Genomic DNA, 22,571 nt, shown 5'->3' with positions numbered 1-22,571 from the left:
GAAAACAAACAGATTGATCCTAGAGAGGGTTAAACTGGGCTGCTCCTTGGAGGCAAGGATTCTGAGGCTTTGTCTGACAGACTTTGGTCATGTTGTAAGGAGAGACTGGTCCTTGGAGAAGGACATCATGCTTGGGAGGGTGGAGGGAAGGCACAGGAGGGGAAGGCCCTCTATGAGGTGGACTGATTTAGTGACTGGGGTAATCGGGATGGGTGTGTTGGAGACAGTGAGACTGGCACAGGACAGAGCAGAGTTTCAGGCTGCTGTACATAAGAGTCGCTAACAACTTGATGGCACATAATGACAACAACAACAACCCAATCATGTCCTAGCAGACATTTCATTTCCTCATGGGTGGTTTTTTATGCTTTACCCTCCTGTGGTTAAGTTCTAGTTTTATGGCATTTTTGTCTGAGAAGATACTTTGTATCATTTCAATGTTTTTTAATTTGTTGAGGCCTGCTTTGTGTCCTAAATATGAGACTGATTCTGGAGAATACACCATGTGCACTTGGGGAAAAAAGTGAGCTGAGTTTTAGTTGGGTGCAATACCCTGAATATATCCACACCAGTGTCCGGGGGTTTCCCTCTGCCCTTGCAAACTCGGGCTGATTGTATAGATTAGCTCTTCACATCTTTGTTGAGTTTTTTCTTAGTTGATCTATCCTCTGGTGATAGTGGTATGTTAAATTCTCCTATCACTATTGTAGTGCTTTTTCTTTCTTTCTTTAGTTCTGTTAATTGTTGTTTTTATGCATTTTTGCAGGACTATCATTTGGTGATAAACATTGACCAAGGTTATGTATTCTTGATCTATTGTGCCTTTAATCAGTATGCAATGCTCTTCTTTATCTTTTATGGCGGTTTTCATTCTAAAGTCTATTTGATTAGAGATTAGTATTGTCACTCCTGCTTTTATTCCCTGTCCCCCCTCCCCCTCCTTTTTTTACTTTTTTACTTGTTAAAAAGGCATCAATTCTCCTTCTGTCCTCCCTTTTTACTTGTTAAAAACACGTATGGAGATCCAAGGGAGTAAGGAGTGGGAGCAGAAGGGTGAGAATGGGTAGGGATGAAATCACAGGGTTGGTTGCACAATTTGGTGGGTGGAGGTAGCAAGTAAAGGAAAGAAGAAAGATCTGGTGGAGACCAGAAAAGACAGGGTAATGGTGGGCATATTTTTTTTTCCTTTCCTTTACAAAGAGAACGCCCTTTTTATTTATGGGTTTCCCATTTGGGTATAAGGGTGCAGACTCTGCCTGCTTTATGCTGAACAGGGGCGCTGAGATGTAGGGAAAGGGGAGCCAACTTTAACACTTTACTGGTGGTCTTGAGTTGAAACTGCATGCCTTCTTGTTCAGTTAAAAGATATTTTCATGATGTTTTCTGCCCTTTGGATTGCTAAGTGTTTATGTGGGTGAGTCCAGAGGGAGTGGCTGGCTGAACTTTAAGACTCCATCCACCTTCTCTTCCTTAGCTGGTAGTTTTATTTCCCTTTTGTTTCTGGGACCAGGCTCAGGGTTCAGGTTCTGGAACAAGACTTGGTGTTCAGGTTACCTATAGGAAAGGGAGCAAACCTACACAGAACAAACCTGTGAATACAAAGAACAGAGCTTTGGAGGTGTTACTTATAGGTGTACTGGAGGAGGAGATGGAGAAAAGTGGCTTAAGGTTCCTCATACACACCAGGTGGCTCTCCCCAGTGTCAGGGTAGCACTCCCTAGGCACTGGGAGGTTTTCCCCAGGGTCAGGTGGCACTCTCAGGTGCCAGACAGCTCTCCTCCTCAAAGCATTTGTGAGGTCCAGATCTTTTACTTTACTGGGGCCTGCATCCGGGGACAGGACTTCTCATTCTAGCACCACCATCAATGCCCCCTTCCTTTCTGCCACGTGGTGTAAGTGTAACTTGAAGAAGGTATTATTACTTTCCCTTTTCCACAAATGGAGAAGGGGTTTCCAGAGTGATGAACAGACCCATTCAAGGTTGGAAAAGTAATAAAAGCAGTAGAGCAAGAACTCAAACCAAGGTTGTCTGAAGGCAGGCAGTGAGGTGGTGAACTCTGTACAACACTCAGGTCAGCCATCTTTCATTTTTCTCTGTAAGCAAAATCCTGCTTTAGATAATTTTAAAAATGGCCAGAAGAGTACACTCAGGCTGCCTGTCATTTCTGCTTTTTTTCTTTCTTCGCTGTTGCCATTTGCCTGGAATAATATTTCTAAGCCTTTGATTTCAAGTCTGTCTTTCTCTTCTTTTTTGAGATGTTTGTTGTAGTCAATAAATTGATGGGCTTTGGGTTTTTTATACATTTTGCTATTAATTTTCTCTCGATTGGCACATTTTTATGTTAATACATTAACGTTGCTGTTGTTGACTGCCATCGAGTCAAGCATGTCTCATAGTGACCCTCTGAACAAAAGGCCTGAAGACTTTCTATAACTATCATAGTTTCTTCAAGTTTATACAGTTTCCAGAGGCATATGGTTTAGGAAGTAGATGCCACTCCTGCTTCCAAACCTGTCTTAAAGTGTGATTATTGTCGGGTCAGGTTTTACTGTTGCCATTCTGCTGTGTTTCCTTTTCTGTTGTTTCTGGTTACTATAGTCCACCCACTTTCCTTTGGCATCTCTGTGTGAAGAACTTTGCATATAATTTCTTGTAGTTTTGATCTAGTTTTCACAAATTCTTTCTTTTCTGCAAAGGATCTAATTTTTCCTTCATATCTGGTGGAGAGCTTTGCTGAGTAGAGGATCCTTGGCTGGCAATTGTTTTCTTTCAACTTTTTGTACATGCCATTTCATTGTCTTCTACTCACATGGTTTCTGCTAAGAAATCAGACTTAATTGTTTTCCCTTGGTAGGCGATTCTTTGTTTTTCTCATGCTGCTTTTAGTATTCTATCCTTATCTTTTAATTTGGGGAAGTGTCTTGATGTATTTCTTTTAGGTCTAATCTATTTGGTGTTCACTGTGCTTCTAGCATGTAAATTTTCCCATTCTTCAAACTATAAGGAAAGTTTTCTTGTAGTACTTCTTCCACAATTTTCTCTATGACTTCCCTGTCACTCTCATGTTCTGAAATTCCACTCATATGTATGTTGTTCCTTTTGATGGCATTCCACATGATTCCAATGCTTTCTTCATTTTCTTTTTTCTTTCTCATCTCTGATTTTTCTTACAGTATGTTTTCAATGTTGTTTTCTTTCAACTTTCTGTATATGCCGTTTCATTATCTTCTAGCTCACATGTTTCTAAGAAATCAGAACTTAATTTAGTTGTTTTCCCTTTGTTGATGACTCTTTTTTCCCCACACTGCTTTTATAGTACTATATCCTTATAATTCTTGTAAATAATTCCACATCAGTATATTTCTTCTGCTTTTCTCTATCTCAGGTATTCACTGGTTCTGCTTTTTTAGATGGGTAATTTTGTATTTTCATGGTGACTGAGGCAGACTGCAGCTTTCTTGACATTATGTGAGTCTTTTCTTAGTACACGTTAGGTTGCTGTAACTATATCATAACCAAGAGAATGGTCATATTTTGTGAAGGACCTATATATTTGTGCTCCCTTCTTTTTTCACCCAAACTATCTGAATGGCAAAACAGAAATTCTGTTCTCTTCCAGAAACCATGTCTCTGCCTGGCTCAACCTTGTCCACCCGCTTCTTCTTGAGCTTAAAGGGTCCCATTTAGTGTAGCTAGACAGCAGTGGTTCACCCAAAGTACCTATATGGCAAAACAGGAATTCTGTTCTCTTCCAGAAACCACATTTCTCTTGGGCTTGACTTGTTCCAGCCCCTTCTGCTTAAGCTTAAAGGGTCCCACAGAATGTTGCTAGACTGCAGTGTTTCATCCAAAATTAACTGTGATATTGGTTTTCCTGGTGCTGGACAGCATGGGCGGCAGCTGGGAAGTCTCCAGTTGGTGGTGCTGTGGGGTCTCCAGGTGGCAGGGGCAGCCGTCTGGTGCTCTGGGTGGGATTGTGGTCTAAAACTTCAGCCCCTCAATTTGGCAGGTTGTGGTTCTGTTGCTGGCCAGGATGTTAGTGTGCCTTGGGTGGGTCACAGCCTTTAGCAGACACAGAAGTGTTGGCTGGAAGATGCTCCTGGGCCGGCCATGCCACACAGGTCTTGCCTGGCGTCTTGCAGCAGAACGAACATAAGGTCCCCTAACAATCGGGTGTTGCAAGAGGCTGTAAAGAAAGTTTTTGCATCAGATTTGCCCAATATAATACATAATTTGACTTCCTGACTGCTGCTTCTAGAGTTTGATTGTGGATCCAAGCAAAATTAAATCCTTGATAGTCAATCTTTATTCTGTTCATCATGATGTTGCTTTTTAACCATCAAGGTGTGAAGGTTTATTTAAAAAAAAAAAATTAAATGTTATAATCTATACCAATGTCTTAGGCTTTCATTGGCTGTGCTTTAAGCCTTTGCATTTTGCAAGCAAGTTTGTAACATCAAAATGTATTACATGTTGTTAATGTCTGTTTTCTCCCAATCTTGACCTACATTCTTTTTCATGTAGCCTAGCTTCTCAGATTATTTGCTCAACACGCAGACTGCATAAATTCAGTACACAGATGCCTATGATTTGAACCTTTCCTAATTTAAAAATCATGCAGTATTCCCTTAATCTTTTCTAACAATTGTCTCTTGGTCTATGTACATGTTTTGCATAAGCACATTTAAGTGTTTTTTAAGTCCCATTCTTTGCATTGTCATTCATAATTTGTTAAACTAGATGCCTTTGTATAGTCAACCAAACAGTCAAACATATGTCTGGTATTCACTGCTTTCAGTTAAGATTCATCTGGCAAAAGCAATGACATCTTGCATCCCACGTCTTCTTCTGAATCCAGCTTGAATTTCTACTGCTTCAAAAGTGTTAAATAATCTTCAGCAAAATTCTGAGTATGATAATGATATGTTTCCCCCAACAATTTCTACATGCTTTTGGGTCATTTTCTTTGCAATGGAAAGAAATACTGATCTCTCCTAGTCTGTAGGTCAGGTATTCATCGTCCAGATATTCTGGCATCGATGAGCTTTCAGTGTTGCAGTAACACTGGTGAAACATTTCAATCGGTATTCTATCAATTTCTGAAGATTTGCCTTTCACCTTCAGTATAGCTTGGGCTTATTCCTACAGGAAGATGGGTTCTTGATCAAAAACTTCAAAACATGCTGAAAGTTCACCAATTCTTTCTGATACATTCTATCTTCTTTCAAAGGAACACTGGTAGCATTCTCTGTAGGGAGTTAACCCAGGAAGGAGCTAACCAAAGAAGGAACCTCTCTGGCAGTCTAAAGCCACTGGAGGCTCTGAAGGAGAACAACACAGTTTACAAGCTTAGGTGCCTAATGGGGGGGTCAGCTATGCCCTGGTTCTGATTCAATGGCAGTCAAATGATCTTCTTTTGATAATTCCTGTAGTCATAAGCCAGTATCCTGCCCACTGAATCCTCCAATATTCCAAGTCAAGACTTGACATTTCCCTCCGCACCCCCATCAGTTGTTGTCTCTGCGTAAGGAATGCTTAGAGTGTTCTTCCCTTCTGGAGTTCTAAATTGTGGTGTTTGTACATTTCATTATAATGTTTTGCTGTGTCTCCTGAAGTCTTTCTATGAAATCTTCTGTTCAGCTCTTTTACTTCATTGGTTTTTTCCCATTGACTCTATGTTCCAAACCAAGTTCCAGAATCTGCTCTGACATCCATTCTGGCTTTCCCCCCATATATGATGTCTTTGGTCATTAGTGTTCAAAGTATCAAATACACTCTTGAGATAGTCTCAAAATTCAAGCAGTAAATATTCAAGGTCATATATTGGCTCTTACAGACTTGTTTTAATTTTCTTCACTTTGAATTGATTGTCTGTTCTGCAGTCAGCCTCTGGTCTTTTTCTGACTGATGGTATTGTGCTTTTATAGTCAATTTGATTCTTATATATTCCATCCACTGAGGTTCTATGTGTATAGATACATTATATGTTGTCGGGAAAAGGTATTTGCTATGAATAAGCATTGGTCTTGCAAAATTCTACCATGTGACCTTAGGGATGTTTCTATTACCAAGCTATATTTCCCAGCTACTGATCCTTTTTTGTTTACAATTTTTGCATTCAATCACCAGTAGTTATTAGCAAATGTGATTACACGTCTGATCAATTTTAGTGACAGAAACTTGTGTAAATCTTCAACATCCTCATTGTTGGCATAAATATGAATAAAAGTCATATTATTGGCTTTTATTCATAGGCATATGGCTATTACTGTATTTCTGAAGCATATTTCAGGGTGGTGTTGTTATTGTTTTTATGTGGCATTGAGTCGCCTGCAATTCATAGTGACTCTATGTACAACAGCCCTAAACCCTGCTCTTTCCTGTGCCAATCTCACTGTCTTTGACACACCTACCCCCATCTTCCCAGTTGCTGAACCTCATAGAGGGTCTTCCTTTCCTGCGTTGTCCCTTTACCTTCCCAAACATGATGCTCTTCTCCAAGGACTGGTTCCCCCTTGCAACATGTCCAGAGTATGTCAGATGAAGCGTCAGAATCCTTGCCTCCAAGGAGCAGCCTGGTTTCTTGGATAAACTGTTCCTTTTCTTAGCAGATCATGATATATTCAATACTTTTCTCCAACACCACAGCTCAAAGGCATCAATTCTCATTCTGTCCTCCCTAGTCCTTGTCCAGCTCTCTGAGGTACTTCAGAATAGATTATGACATAATCTTTTTATATATTAATTTAATGTTATTTCTCTGTCACTTCTGGCATATGCTTGCTCAATTAATAAAAGCTGATACCAGCCTATTTCAGGTCAGTAAAGCCTAACATATTGATCTTCATGTGTTTCAGTTAATTTTTGTGACTTTTAATATTCTTTTGATTCATAATTCATACATTCTGGCTATTAAGGAATGTTTAATGCTTTTTCTTATCTTGACTCATAGCAGCAAAAGAAGGTACTGTAAGCTTCACTCTATCCCCGTCATTAAGGTCAACTTTATATGGAGGGGACAGCTTTCTCCTAGTCATATTTTATGTGCCTTTCAACCAAGGTGCTCATCTTCGATCACTACAATATAATAGTGTATACAGAGACAATGTAATATTGCTAATTATCAGGTTTTCACCAGTCATTCTTTTCCAAAGTAGATCACAATGTCCTCCTTAATCTGTTTTAGACTGAAAGCTTCACTGAAACCTGTCCACAAAGTGTAACCCTACTGGTATTTGACAAACCAGTGGCATAGCTTCCTGTATCACAGCAACTCACATACCACAAGAGAACACACTGACAGAGGAGGGGAGGCTATGCTAATGAAGGGAAACACTGTGGTAAAGGAACAGGAATAATTTGGAAAGAGGGTAAAAATAATCAATACCACTAAATTGCACATATAAAAATTACTGTATTAATTTTTGGTGTATGTTCTCAACAGTAATAAAAACTATATTTAAAAAATTTAAAAACAGAACTAATAAACATGGTTAGCAAAACTGCAGGCTAGAAAATCAATTAAAAATATAATTCCATTTACTACCTATTAACAGGAGGCTCTGGTGGCTTCTTGTTGCTGTTGGTGCCTTCACATTGGACTTGATCCATAGCTGACTCTTCAGGGGGTTTTCAGAGGCAATAAATCACACGGGAAGACTGCCCACCCTTCTTCCACAGAGCAGTTGGTGGACTGGAACTGTGTGCCTTTAGGACTGAAGTGTAGCTGCTAACCATTCAGCCACCAGAGTCTTAAAGGGTAATAAATTGTGCTGCCAATCCAAAGGCACACAGTTCTAATTCATTAACTGCTCCACAGAAGAAAGATGGACAGTCTTCTCTGGTGCTAATTACTGCCCCTACAAACCCACTGGAGGGTCAGCTATGAGTTGGTTCTGACTCAATGGTACATCACAACAATGAAAATTAAAAATATAGAAAATAATTCCATTTTTAATTTAACAGTAAAACACTTATGACAAATTTAACAATATTGAAGATTTATACATTTTTATTTCAGTACTTATTATAACAATAACCAAGACATTGTGGTACTGCCATAGGACAGCCATAGACTTCAATGGAACGGAACTGAAATTGTGAAAATAAATCCTTAAGTTAAAGTAAAATGATGTTTTTAAAGATTGCTGAGATACATTCAATGACAGAAAGACTTTTCAGCAAGTGGTGCTGGGATAACTGAATATCTATTTGCAAAAGTTGGATTCCTTGTTCATGATATATATGATGATTAACTCAAGACTGATCACAGACTTAAATATAGCAGCTAAAACTATATAGGTACAGAGCCTCAAAATGGATTCAGCATGTGTAACTTTGATCTGACACTAAAACACAAGTGACAGAGAGGAAAAACAAATTAATGGGATTCATCAAATTAAATTCGGGTGCTCAAAAATTATAATTAAGAAACTAACAAGAACTCATAGAATGAGTGAAAATATTTTCAAATCATGTTTCTCAGAAGGGACTCATATTCAGACCACATGATGAACTCTGAACCAAACAATAAAGACTAATAATTCAATGAAAATGGGCAAAAGATTTGAACAGACATTTCTCCATAAAAGATTTGTTGTTGTTAGGTGCTGCTGAGTTGTAGATGACTCATAGTGACCCTATGAACTAAAGTCTTGAACATGTATAACTTTAATCTTTTCTCTAAGTTCATAGAGTTTCCAGAGGCAAACTATTTCAGAAGTGGATGCCTGTTTTTAATTCGGGAGCTCCACCAAACACTGTCCACCATGGGTAACCATTCCTGCATTAGACACATCAGTGTCACTGTGTTTACCCTCACAGCAACCATGAGTAACCTCTGTATGGCAAATTGACAGACCAGCGCCATACTATTTAGAAGAATGTCTGACTGAAAACAATAAAAACTAGGCCCAAGGGCCAGAGTCCCAAGAGACCAAATGCCTTTTTAAATACAAAGCCAAATCAATCAACTCACACCCAATTGTGAGCAACAGCCACACCCAAATTTCAACCAAAAGCCAGAAAACACACTTTTGTAGAATCTGGCCACTCCATTCACCTTTCCAGACAGGAAAGCAGCCCCGGACTTGTGGCCAAATGCTTTTTAAAATATGACGCCAAATCCAATCTGCTCACAGTCAATTGCAAGCAATAGCCATACCCAAGTCTCAAGCAAAAACCAGAAAACACACCTTTGTAGAATCCAGCTGCTCCACTCATCTTCATTGAATGGAAAAGCAGCCCCATAAGCACATGGAAAGGTACTCAATATAGTTGAGGGAAATAACACATTAAATACATATAAATCAATACTGCAATAAGATACAACTTCATACTTACTAGGCTGGGTATAGTAAAAAGTCAGGACAATAATGAACTATATGAGTATATGGAGAAATTAGATCCCATGCATTGCAGAAAGGACATACACCTCATTTTTGGAAAACAGTTTAGTTACTCAAGAAGTTAAACATGGTTTCCACCTGAGTGAACAAAGCTATACACAGATAAAGGTCCACAGAGTGAATGGTTCCATGTGTATGAATGTCTAGAATAGGTAAATCTATAGACACAGAAAGTATATTAGTACTTGTCAGAGCTAAGGAACGGGGGGGAAATGAGGAGTTTTAGCTAATGACTAAGGGGTACAGGGCTTCTTTTTGGAAGATGAAAAACTGACTACTGTGAACATTACATCACTCTATGAATTCATTTAAAGTTACTAAATTAAATACTTTCAATGAATGAGTTGTATGTTATGTGTATATTTTACCTTAGTCTAGAATTCAACATGGCTCCTTACTCACCTGAGGTCTGGAAGTCTATTTCAATAGGATTGGAGAGACTGGTTGCTGCTTCTCGCCACAGGCTGTCCCCGACAGGAGACCAGGCTGTCACCATGCAGCGGTACAGCCCTGCATCTGAGACTTGAGTCTGGTACATTCGATAGCGAAATTCATCTTCCTGCACCTTCTCCAGCACAACGCCGTCCACTCGTGATGCATCTGTCCAATTCTCCAGCTTAACCACGGAATCCTGGTCCAGGGAGATGATGTACTTTGTTTCATTGGGGCTGGAGAGGTCTCCCACAGGCTTCTCAGCAGTGATGAGAACAGAGTAGCGTGGTGACTTAATATTCTTGGAAGACACTTTGCAAGTCATCTCAAATGTATTTCCAGCAGCAAAGAAAGGTTTTGGCTGTCTTGCCTTCACCACAAGCACAGAGTCTGGAATGAAGTAGCAGAAAAGAGGTGATTTCCAACAATACTAGTTTAAAAATATAAACACATTTAAAGGCAAAATACTAGAGATTACAATGGATATATAAGAAATCACACAAAAATTATTAATGACATTTGTAAATGTAGACAAACAACAACCTTGTGTGTCTGTAAATAGGCTGAAAACTACCAACTGGATGCAGCAGTGGTCAGTAAGCAAAGGCTGTGTCGTGAAAGAGAGAAGAGACACTATGGGTGAGAATTTGGATGTAAGGGTTTTTAAATCTTTTGAGGGGTTTTACCAACCAAAACCAAATCCGTATTGGTCTAGTTGATTCCAACTAATAATGACCTTATAGGTCAGAGCAGAACTCCCTTGCTTAGAAGGCCCCTGAAGCTGTACATCTTTAAGGAAGCAAACTGCTACATGTTGCTCCTCAAGTATGATGGCTGGTAGGTTCAAACCACAGAACTCGCAGTCAGCAGCCAAAGCCTTAACCAACATTTTACCAGGGCTCCTTATGCAGATTTCACTCTTAGTGAATCAGAATGATATGCTTAAACATGCCAGACTGGGTTCTTAGTGATGTAGTCACTTCTCCTCTTCTGAGGTTCTGCTGGGTGTAGGGGAAGTCCTCATAGCTATACTGCCTGCACAGCAGAGTGAGGGGGAAAGAGGCTCTCTGTTCATCATGAAATGTTAACACTGAGGACCAGACTTATTACTCCAATGACTGAAGCATATTCATTCGCGTATCTAATAATTTCCATTTCATTTACTTTCATTCTAAAGACGCTATTTTATTTTAAGGAAGTACCTATTGTTCCATTAACATTTGTGTGTTATTTTCAACTTCTCTGTTAAAAAACAAACCAACCCACCACCACCAATAACCCACTTAAGTATATTCACATTAGAATTAATTTCTAGTGACATGGTAACTAGGGCAGTGGGATTAGGTGTGTCAGAGTCAGTGAGACAGGCTGAGCATAGAGCAGCGTTCAGAGCTATTGTACATAAGATTGTTATGAGTCACAGGCAACCTGATGACACATAAAAACAATAACAATGGGTGAAAGGGAGTGGAACAATGTCAGGTACTTGGAAGGTACTTTAATCCTTGTTAAGTGGATGAAATTCTTATCAGTCAATAAAATAACTAGAATAATCTAGTTATAGGATTATTTCTATAATCTCTAGTCAAGAGATTTTTTACATTGTGTTTTCCTGAATGCTCCGTTTCACTAAATCTATTAACAAGATACATATATCGTTCGGTCTCTTCACGATCAGCAAGTGGATTCCTGAGGTTCCACCATGTCCCTCACATTCTGTCTTGAGACTCCCAGGGACTCTTTTGCCCACTGAGCAAACAAGTATTTATTGAAAGAACTCCATAGGCTAGGCACTGAGAAAATAACAATGAACAAAAAATATAGAAATTTCTACATTTAAGTGAAAATGGAGCAAGATAAATAAAGAAAATATATGATATATAGCTAGATGGTGACAGATGTTCAACACAAAATGAAGGAAAAGAGGAAATACATGTGTGTGCATATGTGTACAAGCACACAAGGGATGTCATCACAATAATTGATGGATGGCCTCATCTCACTCCCAGAACAGTCTTGGCACCAGCAGCCAAGAAATTAAAAGGCACATTGCCATGGAAAAGTCTGCTGTTAGGGACCTCTCCAAAGTACTGAAGAGCAATGGTGTCTCTCTGGAGACTAAGGTGCATCTGATACAGGCCATGGTCTTCATAATCACTTGTTATGCATTAGAGAGTTGGACAATGACCAAGGAGGATAGAAGGAGAATTGATGCCTTTGAGCGGTGGTGCTGGAGAAGAGTATTGAGAATACCACGGACTGCTGGGAAAACAAACAGATTTGTCCTGGAAAGGGTTAAACAGGGTGGCTCCTTGGAGGCAAGGATTCTGAGGCTCCATCTAACATACTTTGGACATGTGAGGAGAGACTGGTCCTTGGAGAAGGACATCATGCTTGGGAGGGTGGAGGGACAGCGCAGGAGGGGAAGACCCTCTATGAGGTGGATTGATTTAGTGACTGGGATAATCGGGATGGGAGTGTCAGAGACAGTGCGATTGGCACAGGACAGAGCAGAGTTTAGGGCTGTTGTACATAGGGTCGCTATGAGTCGCAAGCAACTAGACAGCACATAACAATAACAACATATGTGAAAAATCTGATGGAGCAAACCCTGTATTCACTTGGAGGGAAAGTATTCTGGATAGGAGAATAGCAAGTGAAAGCCCTAGGGATGTTGCATACCTGGTGTGTTTGAGGAAAGGTGGAATGCAGAATGGCTGCAGTGGAGCAGACACATGTGGTCCAAAAGGTAAAGGGGTCAGTTGCCTAGGGCATCTTAGACCAAGGAAAGGATTTTGGTCTTGTTTTGAGTAAGACGGGGAACCTTGGAAGGCATGAAGTGAGAGTTCTGTGATTTGACTTTCATTTTAACAGGACTGCTCTAGCCACCGTGGGCAAGGGCAAAAGCCAGCTGCCAAGTGTTGTCACCCAGGTAAGTGATGATGGTGGCCTGGTACAGTGGTGTGTGGGAAAAAAAGCAGCTAAATTGCAAATAAGGATGCCTGTACAGATTTTAGTTCGAGCAACTATGAGCCATTAATTGTGCTAGAGAGGGCTGAGAAAGAAGAGTTTTGGCAGAAAAAGGATCCATTTTGAACAGAAGGTTGAGGTACTCAATAGACAAGCACAAGTAGTAAGAAGGCAAAAGAATATTGATTCTCAAGTTCAGATAAGCTACACAACAAAAAGCAATGGTTCTTATCTACTCAGAAGCACCTGAGAAGCTGAAGAAAGGATCTAATTTTAAAAATCTGCCAAAAATCAACCCCATGTAGCACAGTTCTCATCTGACACTTAAGGGGTGGCCATGAGCCAGAACCAACTGAGGCAGAAGCAACTTGATGGCAACTGGAAATGGTGTGTAAGTGGCATTTAAATTCATGAACTTAGAATAGATCAAAAGGAGTTCAAAGGTTGAGTTTTTAGGCAGTGAAATGTCTGAGGACCAGAAAAATGAAGAGGAACTAGCAGAGGGCTGAAAAGAAACAGCTGTTGAATCTGCAGGAATACCTGGAAGAGGGTGATGTCCCCAAAGCCAGGAAGCCAAGAGACATCCAGGAGAAGAGAATAATCAACTGTGTTAAATCCCACTGAGCCAAGTGAGGGAACAGACAATTGGATTCAGTCAAATGTTGATCACTGGCAATCTTAACGTGAACAGAGAGGTGAAAACCTGATTAAAGGATATATTAGCATTGAAGGAGAGAGACTGGAGACATCAAAGATAGTTAAGTCAAACACGTTAGCTATCAAAGGAGTGATGGGAGGTAAGGTAAGTGGGGGGGATAGACGGAAAGCAGATCAAAATTAATTCAGCTTTTTTTTTAAAGATAGAAGCTGTAACAACATGTTTACATGCTGATGGGGAAGAGCCAGTAGAGAGGTGCTGACGATGTGTGAGGAAAGGGAGGATTGTTGGAACCATGTTTCAGAGCAGCAGGAGGGCCTAGCTTTTGTTAGTAGATAAGGTTGATTAATGTAGGTCTCGTGGCTGGGCAGGATGAGAATTCTCTTCTGATTGCTTCTATTTTCTCAGAAAAATGGAAAGCAGGATAACAGCTGAGAGGGAGACAGAGACAGGAGGTGTTTGAGCTTTGCAGAAAGAGAAGGTATGAAATCATCATTTTGGGGCAAGTAAATAGATTAAGGAAATGCAAAATGATTCCTAGGCAGTGCAGAGGGCCCACCTGAGTGAGGTCATCATTGTGAATTAAAGTGAACCTAGTTCAACATGCCTGACTAATTTCCCCAACCACATTCAGTGTTGCAGATGCAGGTATGGACTTGGCATAGAGTTGGATGTGAACTGGGTTATAGTTTAGCCAGTCAACGCAATGTGCAAGAGAAGAACAATAAAGTTAAGGGTGTGGGCAAGGCAGGATCGTATAGTTCGTTGGGATGTAGGCCAGATAACAGTAGGGTAACCACACTGCTTATCTTCTGGCACTAATTATTCCAGGACAACAAAATGAACTACCCTGGGCAAATGGTCAGTCCAGGAAACTGAGATAGACTGGCAATAAAGGACAAGGTAAGGTGGTAGGATTGATGGACTACAGGCTGAAGAGTTGCTGGAGTTTTACAGAGTGATCGGAAAAGACAGAAGTCATACTCAGATAAGAAAACTTTATTGTTGTTAGGGACCACTGAGTTGAGTATGACTCAGAGTGACCCATGAACAACAGATCTGAACCCTGTTCTATCCTGTGCCATCCTCACAATCTCTGACACACTAAAGCCCACTGGCTGCAGTCACTGTGTGAATTCATCTGGTTGAGGGGCTTTTTTCCTTCTTTTTCTTTTGTTTTAAGCTGTCCCTCTACCTTTCCCTCTGTAAGGAATAGCATCTCTTAACAATATGTCCAAAGTATGTGAAGTGAAGCTTTGTCATCCTTGTCTTAAAGGAGCACCCTAGTTCCACCCTCTCCAAGACATATCTGTTTATTCTTTTGGCAGTTCATAGGATATCCAGTACTCTTCAGTACTAGAAGAAAAACAGTTACTGTCAAGTTGGCTTTGACTTATATGTGTCACAGTAGAATGATTTTTTTAATGGTTTTCATCAGCTGATTTTTCCAAACAGTATCACCTGGCTTTTCTTCTGAGGCTTTTCTGGGTAGACTTTCACCTTCAACTCTGATTAACAGGCAAGTATGCTAACTGTACCACCCAGTTCTAGAGAGCCTTGTCTGGGGCTTGGGGATGTCGAAGGGTGGAAGTGAGACAAAAAGCCAAAAGGCAACATGATGCTGAACTTTAAGGTATGAAGGAGAACCTGGGAGGCCCAGGCTTTCCATGGGGATGAATAGGAACAGGATCAGAGACTTGAGGAGGGCTACCTGGTGCTCTCAGGCAGGCAGAGTACTGAGCAGGATCAGAAGCTTCACCTCACCCTAGAAACAGGTCTCACCCAATGGATGCCGGGTCATTTAGAGGAAGGGGTAACCGCTCTATGGATATCACTGGCTCTGTGGCATCCCCAAAGTGGCTGCACCCAATAGGAATTAACTGAAATGGGAAGATGATCAGTGGTTCTCCCTGTGCACTGTCATTGCACAGCCTCTCAGAAGGTCTGTAAGACAGCCCTCCACCACTGAATAAATCTTAGTTTTCTCATTAGAATTCAAGAAACTCTACTTCCCTTTCTCTCAGCATCACCATTTAAAGGGACTTTTACTCTTGATAAAAAGAGCAATAGTTATCATACCCACTTTTGCACTCCAATAAATATGGTAACCTGTGTGTGAAAACACACGGCAGAGTGATTTAAGGGGGGAAAAAGTGATGAACAAGAATGAAATGCCTACCTTCTGATACCCAGAATATGTTGACAGGTTTGGAGAAAACATCCTTGCTCTTCACCCAGCTATTATTCCGCTGTTTGGTCCAGGCAGACACAACACAGTAATAATTGCCTCTGTCCTCCTCTGTAGTCCTTTGGATCCGGAAACTGAATGTGTCCAAACGCTCCTTAGCAAATATAAGCTCTCCGTTTTGGGCCCGCTGCTTGCTCCTCTCACCGTACTTCAGTGTCCAGTCCCCATGCATGACGGCGATCAGCTCACTGCTGACCACGTCGTCACTGCGCCGGCTCATCCTGTAGTACCAGGAGACTGTGAAACGGACGTTTGCCTCTGAGCGCCTCATGTCCACTACCCGGCATTCCAGCTCGGTGGGGTCATCCACATACTCGGGGACCTTGGAGGCATTCAGATACACCTGATAGCTTGGCTCTGAAATAAAAGAAAGGAAGATAGAAGAAACAAAATCAGAGCAACAAACCAATGATTGTTGTTGATTGCCTTCGAGTCAAGAATGACTCACAGCGACTCTATGAACAAAAGGCCTCAAGCTTTTCTAAAACTACTGACATTTATCAAAGTTCATAGAGTTTCTGGAGACATGTGGTTTAGGAAGTGGATATCAAAGAGAAGTATCATTCTTTTTCTGAAAATTAATGGAAATGTAATTAAAGTCGTTGTTTTGGATAGGAATAATCCTGTAAGGTTCCTGTGGTGGTTAGGTGCCATCAAGTTGAATATGACTCCTAGCCAATCCTGTGGAAACAGATCTGAATCCTACCCCGTGCAATCTTCATCATCTCTGACACACTGCCCACTGTGCATCCTTATGTCACTTCATTTCACTGAGGTCTTGCTTTTTCGCTGACACTCCACCTTTCCAAGCATGATGGCCCTTTCTAAAGAATGAATAGCCCCTCCTAACAACATGCCCAAAGAATGTGTGATGAAGCTTCATCATCTTGGCCTCCAAGGAGCTCTCTGATCATGCTTAAAGAGTTTGTTTGTACAACATTCTCCCTTAAACAGCCTCACTAAGAAAACCTCGCAAGACCAAAAGCCAATCAGAATCCCAGAATTTTGATCTTTGCACAGTATTGAGGTTTGTTGCTAGTTTTTCAAGAGGTTAAAGTCTTCAAAGTAGGACTGCTTAGTAGGTACTCAATAAATATGCACTGCATTCATATAAACTAGGGCTTTTAAGAACTCTTATGACCTAAATACTATCACCCAAAGGCAGGTGGTTTGAGTCTATCAGCTGCTCTGTTGCAGAAAGATGGCCAATCTTTCCCCACATAATTTGTAAGCTCTGAAAACCTGTTGAAGAGTACGTTATGAGTAGGTTCTGACTCAAAAAAAGTAACTGAGTGAGAAGTTTTAGAAAATGCCACATTTTCCTGCTGTTGAAAACTCTGAAGAGGAATAATAACTATTTTAACAGAATTTTCTAACCCTTTGCCAACACTATATTTATTTCTATCTCTTTGACCAAATAGTTCAATCTTACTTAACATTATTTTTATTTATGACTCATACAGATTATAAATCGCTGAGGTCAAGGAACTGTTCTGTGATTTACACTCTTAGTGAAATTTATAGCATTGTTACTTCTCCAAGAATGAGTCAGTGGGTCAGGAAATGGAAATAAGTCAAATCCTAATTCCTTTAAATCTCATATTCAAAGCATTCAATTGCCAGAGAAGCTAGAAACTGTGCTCTGTAAAGTTAAACCAACACAGTCCTCGCCCGCCCCAAAGAGCACACATCACAGTAGAGTGGACTTGAGGGAAATGCCACAGACTGGGGCGAGAGCAGAGCTGTGCCAGTCCTGAGACAATACCCAGACTCTGCATCTCACAGACACAAGAGCAGAGGTCACAAAATGGGAGACATCCTGTTTCCTGACCTCACACATCATACTGTCTCTCTAGCAACAACTGAATGTGGAACAGATACCACCTAAATGCACTCATACAAGCAAGAGTTTACATACATAGATTTTCGGTTTAACAACTTGAGTGCAGATAAGGACAACTAAGTTCACTGAGTGAGGAGGACAGATTTGAACTGGCTGAACCTATACTGAGATCACCCCTCCTCGGGCTATCAAGAACTCAGTGTTGTGTAGTTAAATCTAAGTGGTCCTTGTAACACTGGCAAATAAGCAGTAGTGCTTAGAGCCCTCACTCCATTTTGAGCACAATGGGTAAGAGACCACTCACCTGTGTTACACATGAGCTTGAACAATAAATTGTGAGGCAAGAAAGAGCAGGAGGAAAAACCAGGACTGTAGTTCAAATCCTGGCTCTGCCATTTGCTTGGTGTGTAACCATGGGAAGATTACTTAACCTCTCTGATGCCTCATCTGTAAAAACTTGGATAATTGTGGTAACCAGTTCATAGTGTTCTTGCTAAGATGAACAATTAACTAGTGTCTGCTTGACAGATATACTCACATGTGTTTCCATATAAATATACACAATGTTTCATACTATTGCATCTGGGGTCTCTATCAGTTTGAACTCATTCGCTCCTGTTGTTGCTGCGTACCATGGACTCCAAAATGATTCAGAGTTGACCCTCCAGCCATATTTTTAGAGGCAGTATATCACACGGAAGGAGACGGACCATCTGTCTTCCACAGAGCAGCTGGTGGATTCGAACCATGTGCCTTTGGGTTGGCAGCACAGCTCCTTATCACTAGGCCAGCAGAGCTCCCACTCATTAGCACCTAAGAAAAACATATACATGTACATACATGCACTTGTGCACACATACATACTCATGAACTATATTATTCAATATTCCTTCTGACATCTGAGGAGACAGAGGCTTAGAGAGATTAATAATTTACCCACATAACTCAAAAGTGGCAAATCTCAACCCAGGTTTGTATGCTTTTTACCACCTTTCAACGTATATCCTCATCTCGCAAATGAATCTTAACTGTCTTCTAAACTCTATTTTCTAACAGTGCAAATGTGGATGGTTCCTATCCACCCAGTGACTCTGCTGGAGAAAGATCTAGCAATCTGCTCCTGCAAAGGTTACAGCCTAGAAAACCTTATGGGCAGCTCTCTCTGTAATGCTTGGGATTGGTAGGGCTTGACACTGACTCAGTGACATCTAGCAACAGCCACACTGACAGACTGTTGAATGCTACTGCTACGTAACTGCCACAGGGAATCAGATGCAGAAGATTGCTTCCTAACAGGCCATTTTACCAACTGACTGACCTGTGCAATTTCAAACGTTATTAAGCTTCCTGTGGGGGCTCTCTTCTGTCTCCTAAACCAAGGCTGACTCTTTAATTATTACTAACCATTCATTCCTTCATGGCTTAACTTTTACAGTCATCTAATGTAGCACTTTTTCAAAGGCTGCAAAAAGTTATCATGAGAAATGCTAGAGACACAGTGATTTGATTGACCTATCAGTGGTCAGAATGTGGAAAAGGTGGTCCACCTCAGCCATACACCAACGGCCAGAGTACCTCCCTTCCTTCCCCCTACATACTGGCCTGGGTAAGCCCTACTCACTTGTATATCAGATCCCAGCTCTTTCCTGATCTGGCCCCAAGCTTCCTCTCATAGAGTGTAGACCAAATGGACTGAGGGCCACATTGTACACGGCTCTACGTGGTGTCTCTGTGGCATCATAACCTAAGTCATCTCCCTCTCTGCCTTCCTCTGCTGATATATATGTACACACAGCTGCACACTCTGCTCCAGCTGCTCCCCCTTATTTTGCTGTTCCTGTCTCTGCTACTCCACTTCTATCATTCAGTCTTTCAGTCACGTCACTTAAAATGTTCTGATTTCTACCCCTCCCTCTTCCCTTCCATGGACTTCACTCCCACTCAGGTTGTGTTCATGAGAATCAGGGTAGAAATGTGCTCCATAAAGTTTTCAAGGATTTTTCTGGAAGGAGATCATGAGGCCTTTCCTCCAAGGTGTCTTTGGGTGTATTCAAACCTACAGCCTTTAAGTGAGTAGCTGGGCATGTTAACTGGGCATTACCCTGAACTCCTCTTTCTACTCTGAGGGCTCCTAAATGTCCTCTAGGTTCCCTCTTTAGCATCTCCTCAATTCTTCTCACTCCCAGGTCTGTGTACAGTAGGCCCTTCATAAATACCTATGGTTGAATAAAAGAGCAAGTCTTATGAACAATATCTTCATCCTGGTTCTCACTGCCTCTAGGCAAAATTATAATAATCTCCCAACCCAAGTGAAGGCTGATACAGCACCAAAACACTCTCCATGGCTTTCCCCGTCACCCACTGAATTAAGAACACAATCCACATCTGAACCTCCATAGCATGAGTCTACCCCTTTGGCTCATACCTGCAAACCACTGCCTCTCTGCACATATTCTAGACCCAATTAATTTACCAACTCTCATCTCCCTAAATATCTACGCACCTCCATTTCATCTGCTTTTCGTCCTGCCGCTCTCTCTGCCTCAATAACTGGAATATCTGCTCAGTAAGTCGTTGACTACATGACAATGGATTCTCCCACTTTACTCCATTCATGTTACAAATACAGAGAAATGAGAGTACAGCAGAGAAGGAGCATGTGGGCATCAACGTGGTAAGAATTTCACCTTGACACGACAGAAAAATGTCTTTCCTGGCCTGCTTAGTCACCTCCTCCTCTCTTAAAACCAAATCTCGGGCCCCAGCAAAGGAAGCCTCAACTTAAATGCTGAGACAAACAAAAACAAGTAGGTTCTTGGCTTGTGGTTTACAAGATTTAGGTTCCAGTGACTTAAATGGCGTCTGAAGGGCATTTGAACTATCCATCAGCCTTGTACGTTGATTTCAGACCTGAACTTCTAGAGAAGGTATGATTCTACTACATCAGAACAGTGGAGGTCAAATGAGTAGACATTTTTATTTAATGTTCTATAATATTTTTTAAAAAACTGTTTGCAGAGATGGTGCCTGTTCCAAAGACCTATCTACACATACTTCTTCACATAACCTCTCCTTTTTAACAGAGCTGAACTCATCCAGCCTGCCCAACTCTGCTTCTTATTCAGCAAACGTTCACAGAGCCCTTACCACCTGCCAGGCTCCTTGTTCTCCAAGGATTTTATCTGAACATTGGTTACTTGGAAATATGTCATATACTCCCTTCTGTAAGATTCTTCTCAGAATCCAGACAACCTCCCTTATTCATCTGTATGTGCTACGTACAGAAAATATATTAACACAATTGCTGAACTGAACTAAATTTAATATCTTACATTAAAAATGCTCAGCGTCCCTTTTCAGCAGGAAGTAGCTAAGAGAATACGCCATCCCCTTTTCCTTATGACTCAGGGTGAAGTCTCTCTCAGGGAGGAGTGATAGGGAATGGCAAAGGACACACTGACAAAGAAGATTAATCAGAACTGGCTTTGACAAGCACTGTGGCATTTGGACAAGAACAAACTGGGAGGAGGGTAGAGAGAATAGTGCAACAATGAATGAGTGGAAGCCCAAAATCTCTGTAAATGTTTATGAAAATTAATAAAATATAATTATAAAAAAAAATGCTCACTTTTTAGCATGAGCATCCCACTACTTATTACAGCTAAATTCTGCTTCATCTCATCAAGACATCAGCTAAGAATGTAGTGGTAGTTATGTTTTTATGAAAAAGATCTTTATCAGTTAAAGATGCATGCTAAAGTATTTAATAGTATAATGACATGATTTCTAGTATGTTCTTTAAATTGCTTCAGAAAGAAAAATATAAGAGTAGAAAATAAAGTGAGTATGTATATGTATCTAGGAGGAGTTGGGGAGAAAGATGAAAATAATTGGAGCTAAGTAATTCTTTCTATTTTGGTATTTATGTGAAAATTTGTCCAAGAAGTTAAAAGCACACCCCACCCCACCCCGCCCCACCATCACTTTACACTGTAAACCCTGCTTATATAGAGAGAATGCAAGTAGAACATAATTAATATTCATGGCAATCAGGGACTTAACTCCTCTCATCTGGATCCTGGGATGGTGTGCCCTCACTTTCTGAGCTAGATGCCTATAAGGTAACTCTTCTCAAGAGGATATTTTGCTGTTTACATATAGGTTGATTAGGCTCCTAACTTAAGACAATGAAAAGCTTTGAGAATTGCTAATATGTGAACACAAACGTGTATCTACTATGCACAAGGCCCTAAATTTGACATTTTTCATTTCGATTACTCCATCTCATTCTCACAACAGTGAGGTCTGGTGGTGAGTTACTATTGAATTGGCGCCAAAGCATGGCAACCCAGCAGACAAGAGCATGACACACTGCCCAGCCGTGCCCCACCTGCATGATCACTGATCCAGGACACCACAGTCCTCACAGTCCTCCACTGTAGAGGACTCATCTTCCAGCATTATAGCAGACAATACTCCATTGTGAACTCTCAGGTTTTCATTGGCTTATTTTAAATCACCAGGCATTTCCTCCTAGTGTGTCTTTGTCTGGAAGTGGTAGACTCTCAGTAGTGATCCTGCTGGCATTTGAAAATACTGGAAGCAAAGCTTTCAGCATCACAGCAACATGCAAACTATCACAGTACCGTGAGCCATGATAAGGCATTAATATCCCATTTTATAAACAGTACTAACAATAAAGTACTAACAATAACTAGAATTTATTGGGGGCTTTCTATATGCCAGGTATCATACTCTTCCACATACTTAATTAGTCTTTACAAAAACTGTATGAAATAGACATGACTAGTATGTTGTTGTTGTTATGCGCCGTCGAATCGTTTCCGACTCATAGCGACCCTATGCACAGCAGCCCTAAACCCTGCTCTATCCTGTGCCAACGCACCGCCTCTGACACACCCATCTCTATTACCCCAGTCACCGAATCAATCCATCTCATAGAGGGTCTTCCCCTCCTGCGTTGTCCCTCAACCCTCCCAAGCATGATGTCC

General features: G+C 40.9%; 1 protein-coding gene across 1 annotated transcript in view; it reads right to left on the bottom strand.

The window, feature by feature from the left end:
• PTGFRN (prostaglandin F2 receptor inhibitor) overlaps window positions 1-22,571 on the bottom strand; it is a 115,984-nt gene that overhangs the window by 24,783 nt on the left and 68,630 nt on the right. The window contains exons 5-6 of the mRNA XM_006899575.1: window positions 15,648-16,073; window positions 9,811-10,230 (exon numbers count right to left, since the gene is read on the bottom strand). Coding sequence (XP_006899637.1) covers window positions 9,811-10,230; window positions 15,648-16,073 — 846 coding nt within the window. The remainder of the gene's footprint in view (window positions 1-9,810; window positions 10,231-15,647; window positions 16,074-22,571) is intronic.

The sequence above is a fragment of the Elephantulus edwardii genome, unplaced genomic scaffold (genome assembly GCF_000299155.1).
Source record: "Elephantulus edwardii isolate Elephantulus edwardi_28Jun2011 unplaced genomic scaffold, EleEdw1.0 scaffold00262, whole genome shotgun sequence".
NCBI lineage: Eukaryota > Metazoa > Chordata > Mammalia > Macroscelidea > Macroscelididae > Elephantulus > Elephantulus edwardii.
Note: the sequence above shows the minus strand (reverse complement) of the source record. Positions and strands in the feature narration are given on the sequence as shown.